Genomic DNA, 17,296 nt, shown 5'->3' on the forward strand with positions numbered 1-17,296 from the left:
CCTGTTGAGTAACTCCTGGTGCAGTGTTGATAGTGTCCATGTAACTCCAGATCTCCTTTTGGGAGGTGACATCCTCCTGGGGGTGGAGACCAGATCCAGCAGGTGGTACCTGGCTCCTGGGATACCACTCTGTGACATCACATGCCTGGCAAAGCTTCCCCTGTGCCCAAGAGAGGCTGTGGATGGTCTGTACAGATATGGCAACAGCCACAGGTGTCTAAACAACGGCTTCATCCTCACGTCCTGTCTTGGAGCTAAAAGGCTTGACTTGTCTACCTGTTCGATCAGGTTTTGTCCCACTTTGGGACTGAAGTTTTTAACTGCTTTACAGATGGCCTTTTGGTGTCTTGTCAGCTCATGATTCTTTGTTTCCTGAATGGATTTATTAAAGTATTTCTGGTCAAAGAGCCCATCCCAGTAGCCCTGAAGAGATTACCAATCAATTTATGACAATCTGCCCACTGCTTTTCATATACACTCATGAAAGTTGCTTTCACTAAGGCTCAGCAAACAGAGAAGGAGAAATTCTGAGGTTTAGACTGATCTCTCCTGCTTGCTCTCTGTATCAGAAGAGTTTTCTCCAACCTTTACTCTAAGCTATTGCTAAAGGCTCTAACTGGATTTCACTTTAAATAGGGAATTAACACGCCAGTTAACTCCCTTTGTGTGACCTTTAAGAAGAAAGGCACCACTTCACAGCCTGGCTCTGCAGGTGGTGTTGTCTTTCAGCCTTCCCAAACCAGAGCTGACAGGCCTTTTTGGCATAGGTATGTCCTGACACAGTCAGGCTGCTTTTCAATGCAAACTAACCAGGAAACTGGTGCTGCCAGACTCTGCCATGAGAGCAGAGCAGAGAATTTGCTGTCACTGATCCCGTCACACTCCAGGCAAGCACAAGTTGCCACAACTCTGCTGAACAGAGATGCCTCAGTTCCACCCTAGGGAACTTGAATCTCATGTTCGCCAAGCATTGCTCTTTTGCAGAAACATTCCATCTGATAGGCAGATCCTTGGTGTCTAGGGATGCCAGAACCTAATTGGAGTAAATTAAGTGAGAGGAGTAACAAAGTATTGCTTGGAATCACACACAGTGAGACTGTGTTTAACAAGCATGAAAAAAAGAAAAGGCAATTATTTATGAATGACTGAAGTTTCAAGAGACATAGTGCATGGGTATTCACTACCAGTCCTTATCTTTCTCCACTGAGGTCTCTCCATCTAAGTGGGAAAATTCTTCTGCCTGTTAAGAAGAAACTAAAAGGATAAGTTTACACATCTCTCTCTCTCTTTTTTTTTTATTTTTTATTTTTTAATCTGGGAAAGGAGCATGAAGAGAGAAGCATACATGTGTGCCCTTGGAGAAATGTGAAGACAAAAAGTCTCCATTCTTGGTTTCATGTCTATACACTGTGTACAATGTTCATTTTTACAGTATAATCTTGAAAATTATTGTTAAATAGCTTTTCCTTCTTCCACTCCTTGGCTAACTCTGTTTTCCTTTAGCTTTCAAAATTTTTTATTTCTGATGCACTTCCAGCTGTCACTGATTCCTAAGAAAATGTGTACACTGTGGCAGATGTAATCCAAAGTTGCCTGAGCTCTAGTACTTTCAATTGCTGAAGGTACTGTCCAAACCTGCAGAACTCTCTTCACAGAGGCTGCAGTCCAGGCTAGAGAAAACAGAAAGAGAATTCATTGCCTCTCACTTCTTTAGATGCCACCAGCCGCTTCCTTTCTCCCCCAGAGATTAAAAAGAAAAATATATGTTAAATTACACTGTCTCTGTTTGAGTGTATTTGCCTCACTTCTATTGATGCAGAGTGATATTATCACTTAAATTAAAATATGTAATCAGAGTGTGGCTTGAATTTTAATCCCTCAGCTGTGTGGGTTTGGTTTAAGCAGAATCCATATTTAGTAGTGCTACTATGAAGTACTCAATAGTGCCATTACATACTCAGTAGTGCTACTATTTGAATGGAGACAGTTTTGTACACATCAAGCTTAGCAGCAACAGTGTGCCTTTGAGACAGCATTCACTATGTAAACCAATATTTTGTTTAATGACTGTTTAAATTTATGGAAATTAATTTTCCTTTCAGAAAAGATTGGGCACCAGGAGAATCGTGATTTAAAGGGCAGGTTCTGAGTGCAGATTAACAGAAAAGGGAACAAGCAGCAAAGTTCAGCTTCTGTTAAGAGATCATTACATCTCACTGGCAGAAAAATATCACAGTTCTGGGAAATTGGTTAAGCAAAATGTAACAGGAAGTAAATACTTCCCCATTCTTTTTAATTTTATGACATCTGGTCAGGAACCCACTTGCTGGACCTATGCTAAAGTCAAGATTTAGTTAGTAACACAGCTGTCAGAGCAGAGGCACAGCACCTGTGTGAGTGAGGAACTCGGCCATTACTCATAAGTGTTGGAGCCTCTGGGGTGCTCAGTAACAGGTATTGAAACAAAAAGTGGTGAAAATGTTTGTGGCTTCATTCCAGCTGCCAACTACCACTCAGCGCCTCCTGGTGGGATGGGAAAAGGAATGGAAAAGGGAAGAGTAAAAGTGAGAAAACTTGTGGGTTGAGGTAAAGACAGTTCAATAGGGAAAGCAAAACCTGCTCATAGAAGCAAAACAAAACAGGGAATGCATTCACCACTTCCAGTGGGAAGACAAGAGTTCTGCCATTCCCAGGAATGCAGAGCTCCATCCATTATATGTTATGGTGTCTTGGGAAGACAAATGTGATTCCAAACATTCCCCTGCCCTCTTCTTCCTTCAGCTTTATGTGCTGACCATGGTGCCATGTGGTATGGAATATCCCTTGGGTCACTTGGGGTCAGATGTCCTGGCTGTGTTCCATTCCAGCTTCTTGTGCACCCCCAGCCTTCTCACTGGTGGGGTGAGGCAGAAAAGGCCTTGACTCTGTGTAAGCACTGCTCAGCAGTAACTAAAACATCCCTGAATTATCAACACTGTTTCCAGCACAAATCCAAAACACAGCCCCATAACAGCTACTGTGAAGAAAATTAACTCTATCCAAGCCAAAACCAGCTCTCTGTATCATTGCATACTGATCTTTCCAGAAATGAACACATACTGGGAAGATTGTGATCCCTTGCCTGACATGTGATTCACAGTACTGAACACCACGGACTCTGTGGTCTCTCAAGCAGTAACTCTACAATGGCTGAAACAACCTGGTCTTGGCAGCCTGTTTCACATTTTGGACCTGACAGTGACTCGGCTCAGGAACAGGTGTTTCTTGCAAGGTTAGCTCAAGGTTCCTGCCCTTGAGCTGCTAGGAAAGGCAAAATCATTCCTTGCCATCTTTTGACTGCTGTTTCTAAAAAACAGAGCACTCAACCAAGCAGATCCTGGGCCAGCAGTTCTCATGACAGCAGAGACAACTTCAGCTCCTGTTCCTGGAGTTTGAATTCTCAGGAAAGGGCACATTCATTTTCCCTAGTTAACATTGATCTTTCCTCAACATAGACTCAGCTCCTTCTTGCATGCAGGTTTTTCCCAAAAGAAAAAGGAAAAGTGGGTTCTCTGCAAATCCACCTATGAGGTATGTTTGTTTACTGATACAGGGATGTGAGTTTTTCAGCTGCTAGGTTTTTGAAATATGTTTTCCTTGCCAGGAAGCTTTCTCCTTTCTGTGACTTTGTAGCTAAACAGAGTGGGTGTCTCTCACTTTGGCATATGACTTCCTAGAGGCAGAACTCTTGCTAAGGCAAGTGGGCTTATTTGGTGGGCATGGCAATGTATTCACCAAATGGAAACAACCCACAAAGGCAAAGCTGAATGTCTTGCTTAATGAGGCATCTAGTTTTTTGCCTTAAACAATAAATCACTTACTCATATCTTGCCCTTACTGACTTTTTACTGAGATCTCTCTTGACTGCTAGAAGAGCAGTGGATTGCTGAGAGCATTTGTTTGGCTTTTAAAAAATCTGTAATTATGTTCTTAGAAGTTGTTTTTTTAAATGTCTGCCACATTCTTTCTCTTGTTAAGGGGTACAAAAGTCAACACTACACTGCTTAGGTCCTGAGGGTCCTTTCATTCAGCTTGGACACTTGCTTATTGCAAAACTATGCAGAGAATTACCAGGACTCAGAATTATGCTTATCCTAGGACACTGATACTGATGTGAGCGCTCAGCTAAATAAATTCCCATTCAGCATTTCCCAGTTGGTGTTGGTGCTCTCATTTCCTCCAACAACAGGCTTCTCACTGGGGAGAGCCGCTCTTTTAGGTTTTCTATGTTATACTCACACTTAACCAGCCTTCCATCTGTGTTGGGGTTTCATGGAGCACCAGGCCTCTGCAGCTCAGGAAGAGAAACAAAGGCACCATCACAAGCCTTAGATGATAATTCACTGTGTCAGAAAGGCTGTCCTTGCATTCCTTTTGGGGGGGGTGAGAAAGGGAAAGATGTGTTTGCAGTTTTAGCCAGTATTATGAGGCCCTTTGGATCCAAAGGCATGAAGCCTAATGAGGCTTCATCAAGCTTAACCCTTTAGACTTATCTATTTATCAATTCCAAATTTTCTGCACTGAGTGTAGGCCGGAGTCTTACTTTTCTTGTATGACCATTTTGATTTACAAACATGCAGAGTCAAAGACTTGAGACATTTTTAGTTCAAAGACTCATGATAAAATTCTGATAAAAGGCAAAGAGTCCAGCCTATTCTAAGAGCAGCAATTGATGTTGGAGACTTCTTTCCACTTTCCCATGAAGGGCCAATTTTGATTAGTGAAATAAGTGCAGATCAATACTGTAGATATTCCCAGCAGTTCTCATCACCTAGGACCTCACTTCTCTGTCTCTGCTTTCTCCAGTCCAGTAACTTGTGTTAATTTTACCATTTCCCACTATGTTCTCCAGCCTGATCCATTTTCTATTCAGAAAACCTCCCAGTGAAGACCCTACAGTGACTACAGTATCACCCTACAGTGACTACACTATCACCCTACAATGACTATATCTCTTACAGCTTGCACATGGGTGGAGTGTTCTGAGGCTCATCAAATCATGAATGTGACTCCAAGCTTTAATAACAGCTGTAAGAACAAAGTTCCTGGCTGGTGTCCTGTGAAGGGCCTGAAGAGGCTTGGTTGATGAACCTGAGAGATGGAGCTGGGCAAAAAGACATGAACAGGTCTTGCAGCTAGCACAGTATCCAGCTTGCAGACACCAGTGCTATGTCCAGACTAGGGAGGAAGCTGGTTCTGTACAGGATGAGGAAGAACAGGAAACAGAGCAAGCAAATCCATCTGCTTTCATTAGCCTTTCAATCACTGGACCCTGCTTTTGCTGTGAGAGCACACAAACACATTACAGCAGGACTTGCTAATAATTGCACTTGAGTGGAGAATGTGTTAGACTAGAGGCAGAGGTGATAATAACTAATCAGATTGGCAAAGAAGGCTGGCTCTTCCTTATGCCAGCAAGAGCACAGCTATGTTGAAATTATTTCTGCAAAACAAAAACTGTGAGAAAAACAGAAGTTGTAAGTGTTTGTTTAACCTGTGTTTCCTTTCAGATATACCAGATATGTCTCACTCTATCTTGTTGCTACTTCTCCTTCCTTTCAGGAAGAAAACAGAACAGTCAGACTATGAGAGTATGAGAGAGATGAAGGAACAGGAAATAAAGAAGAGATAGGGGAAAGAGAAAAAGTAAAATAGTGGATGCTGAAGATGGAGGGATAAACAGCAAAGAGATTGGAGGCAGGGAAGAAAATACATGAAATAAGAATAGGAAGAAATTACCTCGGTTTTAATTTTGAGAAAAAGCTGTAGGATTCATTCATGAATTGACAGCCGTGAAGCCAATAGAGAAAGTGACTTTTACAATCCCTAGAGTATTGAATCACATTCTAAAAGTTAGCAATTTGCTGTGGATTGAAGTCTCAAACCACGGAAGTGTTCCTGCAGCATAAAGGACTTCACAGTCTGCACCAAAATAATTTTCTGTTTGCAGGAGCTCTGCAGTCCCACAGTCCTCACAAAACCTCTGTCCCAACTGCTGGTTGCATTTCTCTGGTGTCCCTTCCTTGGGTTCCCTAGTGTGAGCAAGCATAACAGATGTGTGTACACATGTAAAACACCAAGCCTGCCGCAATGGAAGTCACAAGCTTTGCTTGCTGAGGGAAGGTGAGCTGGGAGCTGAGGGTGACAGCAAGGCACTGACCTCAATGACAATGGTGTAACCCCACAGTAACAAGAAAAGCTGAACAGTGAGAGTGGCCAGAATCAGCCATCAATCCAGATCCCATAGGAAGTCCCTATCCAGTAGCCAGACCCAAGGTCAAGCTAGGAAGTCAATCCCATGGATGGCAATCAGCAATGTGCATCACCAGGCACAGGCTGTGCCAGACCTCAGGCAAGGGCCTGAATTTACAAGCACCTTCTGAGTGAAGGTGGGGAGATCCTCAGACAGGATGGTTCCACTTTAGACAGCCTTGGGCATGGGCAGCCAAACCCCTTTTGGGGGAAGGCATGAAAAAGGGTGTGCTCAGGGCACAGACACCCACCAACCCTAAATAGTTATTGTGAGTGCTTCTTCTTTGAGGGAAGGAAGAGAGGTAGGGAGGTAGGGAGGTAGGGAGGTAGGGAGGTAGGGAGGGAGGTAGGTAGGGAGGTAGGGAGGGAGGCAGGGAGGTAGGGAGGTAGGGAGGGAGGTTGGTAGGTAGGTAGGGAGGGAGGGAGGGAGGGAGGGAGGGAGGGAGGAAGGAAGGGAGGAAGGAAAGCAGAAGTATTTGATGTTAGAGAATTTATTCATGTCACTTACTGAATTACAGGAGTATGCCAGCATAATGTAATATTGATTTAGAAACAGAATAAAATATATGTGGGGAAGGCTTTAGAAACCACACATCTGATTGAGCTAGTCATGCTTTTTTCCTTCTGATTAACCAGGAACAAAGAAATGGTTCTGAACAAAGAAATGGACCTGAAGATCCCACAAAGGTCTAAAACACCCTGACAGCCAGAACTTCGCAGTACCCTGGGTGTGTCACATCCTTGGATATGATCAAGAAGACCACAACTTCAAATTTGACCTGTTAGTGGAGGTAGAGATAAATATCTACTTGTTTCAGAATGATAAAGGTAAACCACTAAGTCTTATCTCTAGTCCTGAGTATTTAAATCATTCTCAGACTGTAGTATTGAATATCTGACCCTAAAATTCCTTACTAGCCATAGGGTAAGAGTAGGCTGCACATGGGTATCACCCATTGCAATGAGGGGGACAGAGAATTTTCACCTGTTTATCTCTTAAGTCTTGTCACCTTCCAAACACCTAGGAAATTGTAAGGAATTACTGCAGCTGCAGATCTTGACCTCTCTGGATGGAAGTCTGAGGCTAGAAAACTGCTTCCTTTCTTCTTCAGCATTTCCTTTGGAAATAGGTTTCAATAAAAGGCCGTGGAAACCTTGTTGTCTGAATTCCTCCCAGCTTGCCCGAACACAACTTCCCTCTCACAAAAACACACATACTCCCTTACCTCCTCATCCTTTAGAAATGACATACTTTTTGCCCCTGAAGCAAAGTCTGACTTTAATAGTGGAATGTAAACAAAGAAGAGCTGCATTGGTCCCAGCCAGTGTGTGGCTGATAAGAAATAGCTCCAAATTGTCCATGATGACTCAAATTTATATAATGTCTTCAAAGACAGAGTGGGAAGGTGACCAGAACAGTCTCTTTGGGAAAATATCCTAGGTTGCAGAGTAGTTGGGAAAGCTGATACAAATTAAATTGACTCCTGGGTCTCGTGATAATTATCTGGCTCTTAGGAGTGAGGGTCAGGTCTTTTTAATTAGTGCTTTTGTAAGTCATGTGAAGGAAAGATGGGCTTGTTTGTAGCTTCTTGGAAAATGTTGTCTTCTCCCTTTGTTTTCTCCCTTCAACTTTCATACTCAATACTTCTGAGAGACAAGGGTCCTTTATTTTGAAAAACTGACTGCAAAATATCCCTGAAAGCTCGTGAGCTTCATAAATGCTGATGCTAGCAGTCACATTGCCTGAGTTATTAGTGCCAAGTAAATCAGGGCCAAGATGTAGTATCACACACTGCCTTGCAACTGCTTGTAGTGTTTTGTTGTCAGCACTCCCCCTGCCACGGTTTTGCCTGTGCCAACCAGTGCTCTCCAAGATAACAACCTGGCACCACCTGGGAGATAGCACAGGGTGGCAACGATTCCCACTGGGCAACATGGACACAACTGTACCGGGTGAGGCTGTATCCAGTGTCCTTCAGCAGCATCCCAGCAGGTCTGCACGCAGGCTGTGCAAAGCACATCCTTTTTCACTCGGAGTACAGCTGTAACACAGTGTGTTGTGCACTTTGGGCTAATTAAAAGATACACAGAACTTTATCTGTGTTTTAGACTGAAGAAACTCTGTGGGAGACCAAGGAGACCAGCAAGTCTGCAGATGCAGCCAGAGAATGGCCCCTGTCCCTGTTTTATTTAAGGGAAAAATATGGATTTTTCTCAAAAGCTGAATTGTGCTTTCATATCTTGGAACTGGAACACTTGTAGTTGGCAGAGTTGACCTCTTCCTGTGTCACAGAAAAATCTGAGGCCTGCAGCTTCTGAGGAAGGTACAAGAAATGTGGCCAGAGGTTTCTTCTGGCTTCCTGGAAGACAGTGTACCCCATTAGGTCATCTCCTGTCTGTATGCAGTTGGCACCTTAGAGAGCTGCCAGCTAGTGGGCTGTTGGCAGCAGCCAAGTCCTGTGGGTTTTCTCATCCAGCAGTGGCAAGGAAGACAATACAAGGGTCTTCAGAACCCTAAAGAAGACTGTTGGAAAAGCCAGCCTTGAGATTTAGAAGATGCTGCTGGAGTTGCAGGTATGTTAGATAACCAAACTAAAAATTCGAAATATAACACCATTATTATCCCATTTTCTTTCCAAAAATGGTACCTCTCCTCTCCAACTCCTAGTCCAACATAGTGAAAGATCTCAAACAACCCCACCTCTTTCTTAGTTATAATAATGTACTTGGTAAAAGGGACAGGCCATAATTCCTAGGCACCTGCATTTAGATAGGCTTGTTTTGCACTCCCCTGATAGGTGTGATTGGCAGGGGAGGAACTCGGATTTAGCTAGAGCTTCTTTCTAAAAATAGTTAATCAATTTCAGTTCAAGGCTCTCGGGTTATAGGAAAAGAAACTTATTTCACTTGGGCCCATAATGAGCTTGGATAATCAGTTTTCCTGCTCAGAAGCAATGAATCCAAGGGTTTAAAAGAAAAGGAATGTTATTAAGAGGGATAAAAGGGCAACTCAGCATAAAAAATTGTTAGGCCTGTTCTCTAAAATCAACAATAGAACCTTCTTGTATATTTTTCAATGTAGCTCTCACCCCTGTTTTGCCCAAATCTGAGAGAGCCTATTCTCCATCTGTAAGGAGTTGTTGTTCTTAAACCTCTTGTACTGTTTCCAAGTGCAGTGATCCCACCCCTGACACCGGGTCACTGCTCTTCCAGCTTCAATCCATGAAGCCTTGGCTCTGTCAGAGAGGAGTCTGTGGCAAGGAAAATACAAAGTGAGCCCTGGGGAACAGACCATTTGAGTCTTGGTTTTGTTTTATACCCTTCTTGCTCCTTGGCTCATTTGCTCTACCACTATCAAGTGGAGCACCACAGGTAATTCCTAACCCTCAAATCACCATTCTCCCTTGATGAATAAGAGTTTTTTTAATGCCTTCAAATGTAAGACAGAATTGTATTTTAAACGCAGTGCCTGAGAATGAAATGCACTGAAGTCAATTCACCTGCTCCTTTTTTGTTGTGATCTCTTGTCACTTCAAACAGTGCTGGATTTCTCTTTTATACCATTATGGGCAGGATCAGCAGTAAGTACTCCTTTCTTTTAGGAATACTGGTCTTACCTCAGGATAGATGTAGCTCTGAATTTAGGTTTTACTTCCATGCAAGCTTTACAGCACAAAGGATTGAATAGAATAGTTGGCTGAAGATCCTAATAAGGGTCTTTGCAGTGTCTGTCTTCTGTTCTTACAGTTGTTACCATCTCTTTATATAAGCCATTTGAAGTCATTCACAGTGGAGACACCAAAGGATGGAATCATTCAGGATAGCATGAGATAGGCAGAGGTCAGAGGGTTAAATGAGAAGAAAAACACAATATTGTTTGGAGAATAGGAAATATTTATTAAATGTTATGTCCTGCAAAATGACCTGTGATTCAACTGCAGTGATGCATAAACCTGAGCTGGGAAGTAGCCATTACTGTAAGAAAAAGTTGTGAGGAGAGCGCTGGGGTGAAACTGGTTTCTCCTACTTCAAATCCTTGTAGTGTGATTGTATTTCGAGTGAACCGACTGTTTGGAGGCGACATAAACAGTTCTTAAATAGCAATTTCAGTGAATGGTTTAGCTAAACCAGAGAAGAATACACTTTTTTCCAATTTCTGACTTGTCAGATAAAAACGCTGGCTCAGAGCTGCCACCCAATGATCAGACCCTGTAAAATCACTTAAATACGGGCTACCTGTGTTGCAAAGCACTGAGCTCTGTGAGACAATACAGTGGAGGGAAACTAATTTCTTGCTGCATAAAAAAGGCAGTGAAAGGCCATTTCCACCTCCATTTTCCTTCTACTCCTCTTTCCTAACATCTGCATATCCCATCACTCATTGCCTTATCTGCAACAAGGTCCTTTGCTTAGAAATTTTAATTGGTTAACCTGTTAACTTTGGTTTGGTTTTGTTTTTCCTTCTGTATTGATTTTCTGCTGGTTTATCAGTTTGACTCAGTTCAGAGCGTGGGCAGGGAAGTGCCAACACGAGCACAAAACAAGCAAGAAGGAACGAACTGTTGAGAGCCAAAGAATGGATAGAAGGGAGATTTCAGCTGCAGGGAGCATGATCACTTATTTCAGCTCTGTTCTTGTCTAACTGCATATGACATGGTACCTGGGGATTCCAAGGCTGACTTTCCATTTTGGCTGGATAGCCAAAGCACTCTACAACAAAAAGTGCCACACAGGAAAATGCTCCTTGCCAAGGTTGTGGCTAAATTAGTCTGTTCAGCACTCAGAGACTTCAGGTATTGATTGTCCCCAGCAGCTGTGCTGCCTCACTGAAAGCTATAATCTCAGTTATCTTTGCAGCTTTCATGTGTCACCTGTCTGAAAGTGTTTGTTCCTGGCTGAGCTGTACCATTTGGCAAAGCAAAGAAGATGAAGGGGAATTGACACAGGTATGTTCATTTGTCATCAAACAGCTGTCACACATTTGAGTGCATTATACAACACCAAGTATTTTATTCTATTTAAGTGCTTATAAAATATTTTCATTTGTAAAAGGTCTACACAGTGACTTCATTTCACCGCAAGAGGCAAACACCCCATTTTTGCCCAGTGGTGCACCAACAGGACATTTCAGTCCATTTCTCTTCTGATCTACTCTCTTAATGAGCCCTTCATGAATAGCAAAAGGGCATTTGCTTCCAGCTGAACCATAATCCTGCAGTCTGCCTGCTTGCCCTAGTGTCTATCTCTAATGGCTAATAAGCATTTTTAATGTCTAGTAGAAACAAATTTGTACATCTATTTGTGGATTCATCCCACATTATGTGTTGCCTATTAGCTGACTATGCCCTGAACTGCCTGCTTCCAGTACGCCAAACATCATCAGTGGATTTCTGTTCAGCTCCATGTTTTCTGGATTAGGACCTGCTGTGGTCTCAGAAGACTCATTATGTACCTGGAGTTATATTGGCCATCAGTGCTGGATGCAACACAGAGAACCGGCTGTTCCTACAGAGCTGTGCTGTTCAGGGGAGGCGAGAGTGGTGTGTGCTCAGACAGCAGCCACTCAGTACTGATGTACAAAGCAAACCCATAGGGAGGTTTCTACAAGCTGCAATTTGGCCAGTCTACTTAATTTGAAAGGCTTGGACATCTGCCTGGAAATATCCGGTTAATTATTGGTTGTGGAAAATGATTATCACTTGATTATCATATTAGTTAAATTTTAACCTCCTTCACTACTTTAACAAAGTCACCATACTGTTATCTAATCACCAGCCAATGGTGAAGTAACGATCCTAATTCTGTCCCAAAACAGTTCATATTATTGAGAAAAGCATCAATCTTCTAAAATGGTGAGAGCTCAGGACCAGACAGGGAAGAACAGGGCATCGCAATTCCCAGAAATTACTTTGTGATTGCTGCACCAAATTGCTACACTTTGGAGCTGGAAAGCAGTCCTGCAATAAAGACCATTAAATTTGTGAGAAAAACACATCAGGAAGCACTAAAGACCCTGCAAATCCTGCATCATTCAGGCCTTGGGTGGTCCTTACTTACTGCCCAGACACACTCCCACACTCCAGGTTGTACAGACTGGATGCTGGAGGCATGTGCTTCTCTCTGAGAGCCACCTCTGAGCTAGGGAAAGGGCTGTCAGGGGCAAGTGGGGCTTATGAGAGCTTCAGTAAGGGTACATGCATGGTGTGGGGGTGATTTGTGCATTGGAGGAGTCCTGAGGTTTCTTGCACCTTTCCTGTTTCCTTTAGGTGGAATAAGCTGCTGTTTCTTAGGTTTTATTTTCACCGCCTTGGCCTGTAAATAGCGTGAGCTTTCACAAACACCCTGATACCTACTCTTCTCAGGTGAATTTCCATTTCCTTTTGCACATTTCTGCTGCTGGGACAACCCTGGTTGGTTCCCAGTGCATCCTCTGTACTCCCCGGAGTGCTGGGGCAGCTGTCAAAGTGTCATAAGTCTTCCGGAAAACATTATTTGTTAACAAACACCCACCACTGCCCTCTTACACCGCTCACAGGTCTTGCTCCAACTTACATGTGAGCAGGTGAATTTCCATGTGGGGCCCTCTCCACATCCTTTTCCAAGGGTACGGGCCTCACACACTAATCCTTCCCACTGTACCAGTGAGCAACAGTGATTTTTTTTGTTTGTTTGCATATTCAGACTTATTTCACACTGCTCTCCCCAGAGACACTTTAATAGAGAGGGGAGAAAGCACCAGGAACAAATCTGTTGTTGCCAGCTAGAAGGCAATGGGTTCAGATTTCACAGGCAGGTTTATTAGATGGTAGAAGGAAAAGACTCATTGTTGAATGCATTCCAACCTTCAACCTTCATCTTCTAGGAATCTTTTTTTTTTTTACGCCTCCCATGTTTCTCCTTCATTGCTTTCTGCACGTTAAGATCTAGGAAATATTTCTCATACCATCTCCCTGTAAAGAATGGAAATCATAGTTCAGTTACAGCTTCCCTCCTACTGCTATCATACCCCAAGGATTATTCTAGCTGCAAAGCTTCTCTCTTATTAAAATGCCAGTTTCTAGGCCCCTTGTGCCTCTGCTCAAACCCATCCTTTGTTCTTGGCAGAAGCAGCTCCCATCTCAGGAATTCAACAATATACTTTTCATGTCAGAAGTCATACCCAGCTCATTAATTGTCCTTCCATGCCAATGCCTGGGATCTATGACTGCCTTCTGAAATACATCAGGGGTGTAGGAATCTCTCATCAAGCTTTGGCTCTTCAGTGGACCACCTGCAAGGAACAGCAAATAAGGAATTGTATGTAGAAATCACCCTACTGCAGTCCTGGAATTGAACAGGGGAGCAACCCCAGCAGTTGCAAGTGCTCAAGAAAAGGTATGTGCTGACTGCAGTACCTTTGATCTGGTCTGAGGCTGGGCACTGAACAATAACTTCACCATCACCACCCAGGAGGTTACTTGTGTTTCCAAATAAATCTGCTTTTCATCCTCAAGTATGAGATACACACAGAGAGTGCTGCAAGGCATCTTTATTTGTATCTCAGTGCCCTTTCCTCAGCCAAGTGCCCACTTACCCTACCGTTGAATCTCCTCATCCATGTGAGTAGCTTCCTAGCTGCTGCTAGCAGCACAACTACACAAAACCCCCAAAACCATTTTATTACTCTAGGCCTTCTTGATCTCATTTTCTGCCAAAATACTTAAAGAGTTGCCAAATGTGACTTCTCTTTTTATCCTCTCTTTACTTCTAACCATGGCGGGGGGGGTGGGGTGGTGTTTCTCTAATCCTTTCCTCTTCACCTTCCTTTTAATCACATATTTGTCTTGACAATAATGATTTTGAGCTCCCTGAGGAAAGACGTCCTTCTTTTCTGTGTAACCACACAAACCCAGGACAATGCAGTCCTCAATACCCAGCAAAGTCTTGTCATGGAACATACTGTATCAGGAAAATGAATCTGCCTTATGCTGGTACACGAGAAACAAGAACCATGGACAATTATCTCAGAGTTTCTTGGATGAATGCTCAGTTTCCATTATTCGCTTAGATGGAGGGATCCTGGAGAACCTTGGAAACAGAGGTTTGGGAAAGATATTTCAGAGCTCCACATGTCTAAAAGTCTGGAAGAGAAATTATGCTGGCACTGGAACGGGAGGTAACTGGAGATGAAAGGGAACATTAAATTGCAAATGGTGTCCATTTGGACAACTCTGGACAGGACAACAAGGATTATGATTCACATTCACTTTTCACACTGGGGGGGGGAAAAAAAAAGTGAAAGAAAAGAAAGGGATAAGATACATAAAATGGGAGTATCTAGATTCCAGTTCCTTAGGTATCACAGCCTGGAAAAGCAGTGACCTTGGATAGAAGGAATAAGAGGGGAATCTATTATGTATGGTCAGATCTTTACCCAGAGCAATGTGGCTGCCTGAGCCCTGGCAAAGCACAGATGGAACCAGCTTTGAAGGTCAGGGGTAGGTGGTGTGTCCCCTCACCTTGGAAGATATTAATGTTGAAGTTGTAACTCAGCTGTTGGTAATCTGAAAGAGATGCCCAGGTCAAGTAGTTTTTTGTCATTTCAGTACAGTTGTTGAGTCCTTTCTGTCCTGTTTCTAATGCTGCATTGTCCTGAGCTTGGCATTTCTGGGAATACAAACAACAGGGAGATGCTGTCAATCCACATTCCCAAACTGCAGCAAACTCCTGGCATTTCCACCCCTGCACAGCTCTTTGAGCTATGACTAATCCCTGGGACCTGGGTCTGTCCTTGAGTCTCCCTTAGCGGCTTCTGTAGGCATTGCATTTGCATGGGACAGCTAGGACGAGAAGTGGTTTTCCTGCAGAGGGAATGTCTGTGTAACCCTCTGTCACGTCCCCATCCCAGGGGGACTTGGTAGGTTTAGCCCATGCAAGGCTGTGACAAAACCGAAGCCCTGCCCCATAGTGGTGGAAGACTGTGAGCCTGCTGGCACTAGCAGCAGGACAAATGGGATCTGGATGGGGTAGGAATGCACGTTTGGACTTGTCAGATTAGCTCAGGACATGACACAGGGCTTACCTTCTGCTCTTGAGGCAGTTGTGGGAATGAAGGCGCCAGCCCATGGGGTAGGAACCCCAGTGCTCCACCAGGGTTGACTTGAATCAGCAGCGGATTGGGTTTTACGCTGTGACAGATCTTTGCAGCACCAAGTCTTACACAGTATTGGGATCCTGAAGCTGAAGTTATTGTACCAGCCAGACTCCAGGAGTCAGTGCTGCATGCTCTGCAGAGCCTCTCCCACAAAAAAAACCTCACAGGGAATGATCTGCTTCTTTTCCCTCTCACTCTTCTTTATTTTTAAAGAAGAGCCATACACTTACACATGATCAAAGTGCAGGAAGCTGCTGCTAAATAAACTGCTGTGCTAACTCCCACCTCCTACTTAAAAAAACCCATGTCTGTTTGTTATTATTACTATATTCAGTAGGAAGAACTTTCCAGTCTGCTGATGTAGAAATTCCTCCTCTCCCATTTCTTCCAACAAAGCAGAATTTCTGTGTAATGAGGCAATGTGCTCATTTCCCAAATCCCTTTCATCAATAATTTCCCCAGTTCCTCCTGGACAAAAATGACACCAAAGCCTGCGACTGTTCCTACTTTCTAGTTTGTAGAACAAACAATGACGCTGTTGTCACTGTTATTATAAAAGCACTGCAACTGCATGTGATTGCTGTTTTTCATTTGATATCCGACCCTGAAGTCAAAGCACTGCTCAGAGAATACCACACCTTGAGGCAAGAAGGACTTTAAGGCCATTTTACCATCCTCCTGGATAACAGGAACGACAGAAGTATGTTTACTTATTGCTTTGCTAAACTAATTCTGTGAGGGACAATAGGCAACCAGTCAGAAAAGATCTTGATCAAAGAGCTAAAAAGGATTAAATGTGATCTTTCTTTCTGAAAGATGTTTAGCATAGCCTAACACTTTTTCCTGACATGCAGCCTTTGAGGAAAAAGGAAGCTGTTCTCCCTAAGCAGAAAACTTCCACAGACAGGTGGGGGAACTGGCCAATCTCACCAGCCACCAGATGTGGCCAAGAGTGGTCTCATAGGCCTTCCACATTTGACTGGGTCTCTAAAGTGTGAGGAGGTTTCAGTGACTTTCCAAACCCGAGGAGCCCCATGGATGTGGAAATGACATTTCTCTCTCCTTTATTTATTAAATTATTTTTTAAAAAAAATTATAAAATGCCAATATCTGTGATTTACCAAGAGGCAAAACCTCTTCTGTAACTACCTCTCTCACCTGGTCCATTATCCCTGTGTGGTGACTGGTGGTTTGTACAAGGTCCTGGATGAAGGCTGAAGAGTAGAGATGGTTGCTAGGGAACAATGCTCCCTCTCTCTATGAGCTGTGGGCTCCAGCTCCATGGGAAACGGAATTCACGCAGTGTGGAGAAGGGTTATCCTCGCTGATTGGAAAAACACACAAGGAGCAGAGTAAAAGGCTCGTGTCTCATTAAATACCTGTGCCCGAAACTTCTCATCACACATACAGGATTTCTGGGAGGCTTTCCTAACACAGTCATGATAATCAACAAGATGGTATTTCAGCAGAAATGGATCTTTTAGCATCTCCAAATGTTTCACATGAGCTTTCTGACCTCAGCCTTCTTGTTGGGTCCTTGTTGCTGCCTATCTGGAACACCTGAGCCATACCAGTTGATACATTTCTTTTCAATGTCCCTTACCTGAACCCAAGGGAAGCAACACACCTCCTTGTGGGTTGGGCCCAGCTGCCATATGGAAGGTACTCCCATTTTCCACATTCCAAATGGGAAGATGGTGGGCTGGCAAGAAGTCTTCCATAGAATCAATGACAGAACCACAGCTTGGCCCTCCCATGTCCAGTACCCAGTGCTGTATTTTAGCACTGGACTCGGCATTCATTCTGCTCCTGATCTTTCATCAGGCCACTGGAATTTCTGCATGTCTTCAGGCACAGAGTGTAACTCTCATG

General features: G+C 43.5%; 1 protein-coding gene across 1 annotated transcript; it reads right to left on the reverse strand.

The window, feature by feature from the left end:
• Positions 1–10,682: 10,682 nt before the first annotated feature.
• Positions 10,683–17,223, reverse strand: CIMIP4 (ciliary microtubule inner protein 4). The gene is made up of 4 exons (XM_088055845.1): positions 16,583–17,223; positions 14,790–14,937; positions 13,451–13,561; positions 10,683–13,241 (listed from the first exon to the last, which is right to left on the reverse strand). Exons 1-4 carry the CDS (start codon positions 16,589–16,591, stop codon positions 13,150–13,152), a joined length of 360 nt encoding a protein of 119 aa, XP_087911971.1. The 5' UTR covers positions 16,592–17,223; the 3' UTR covers positions 10,683–13,149.
• Between the last annotated feature and the right edge of the window lie 73 nt (positions 17,224–17,296).

Source organism: Pseudopodoces humilis, chromosome 5, assembly GCF_049639895.1.
Source record: "Pseudopodoces humilis isolate 2021_Gansu_Grassland_sample_001 chromosome 5, ASM4963989v1, whole genome shotgun sequence".
NCBI lineage: Eukaryota > Metazoa > Chordata > Aves > Passeriformes > Paridae > Pseudopodoces > Pseudopodoces humilis.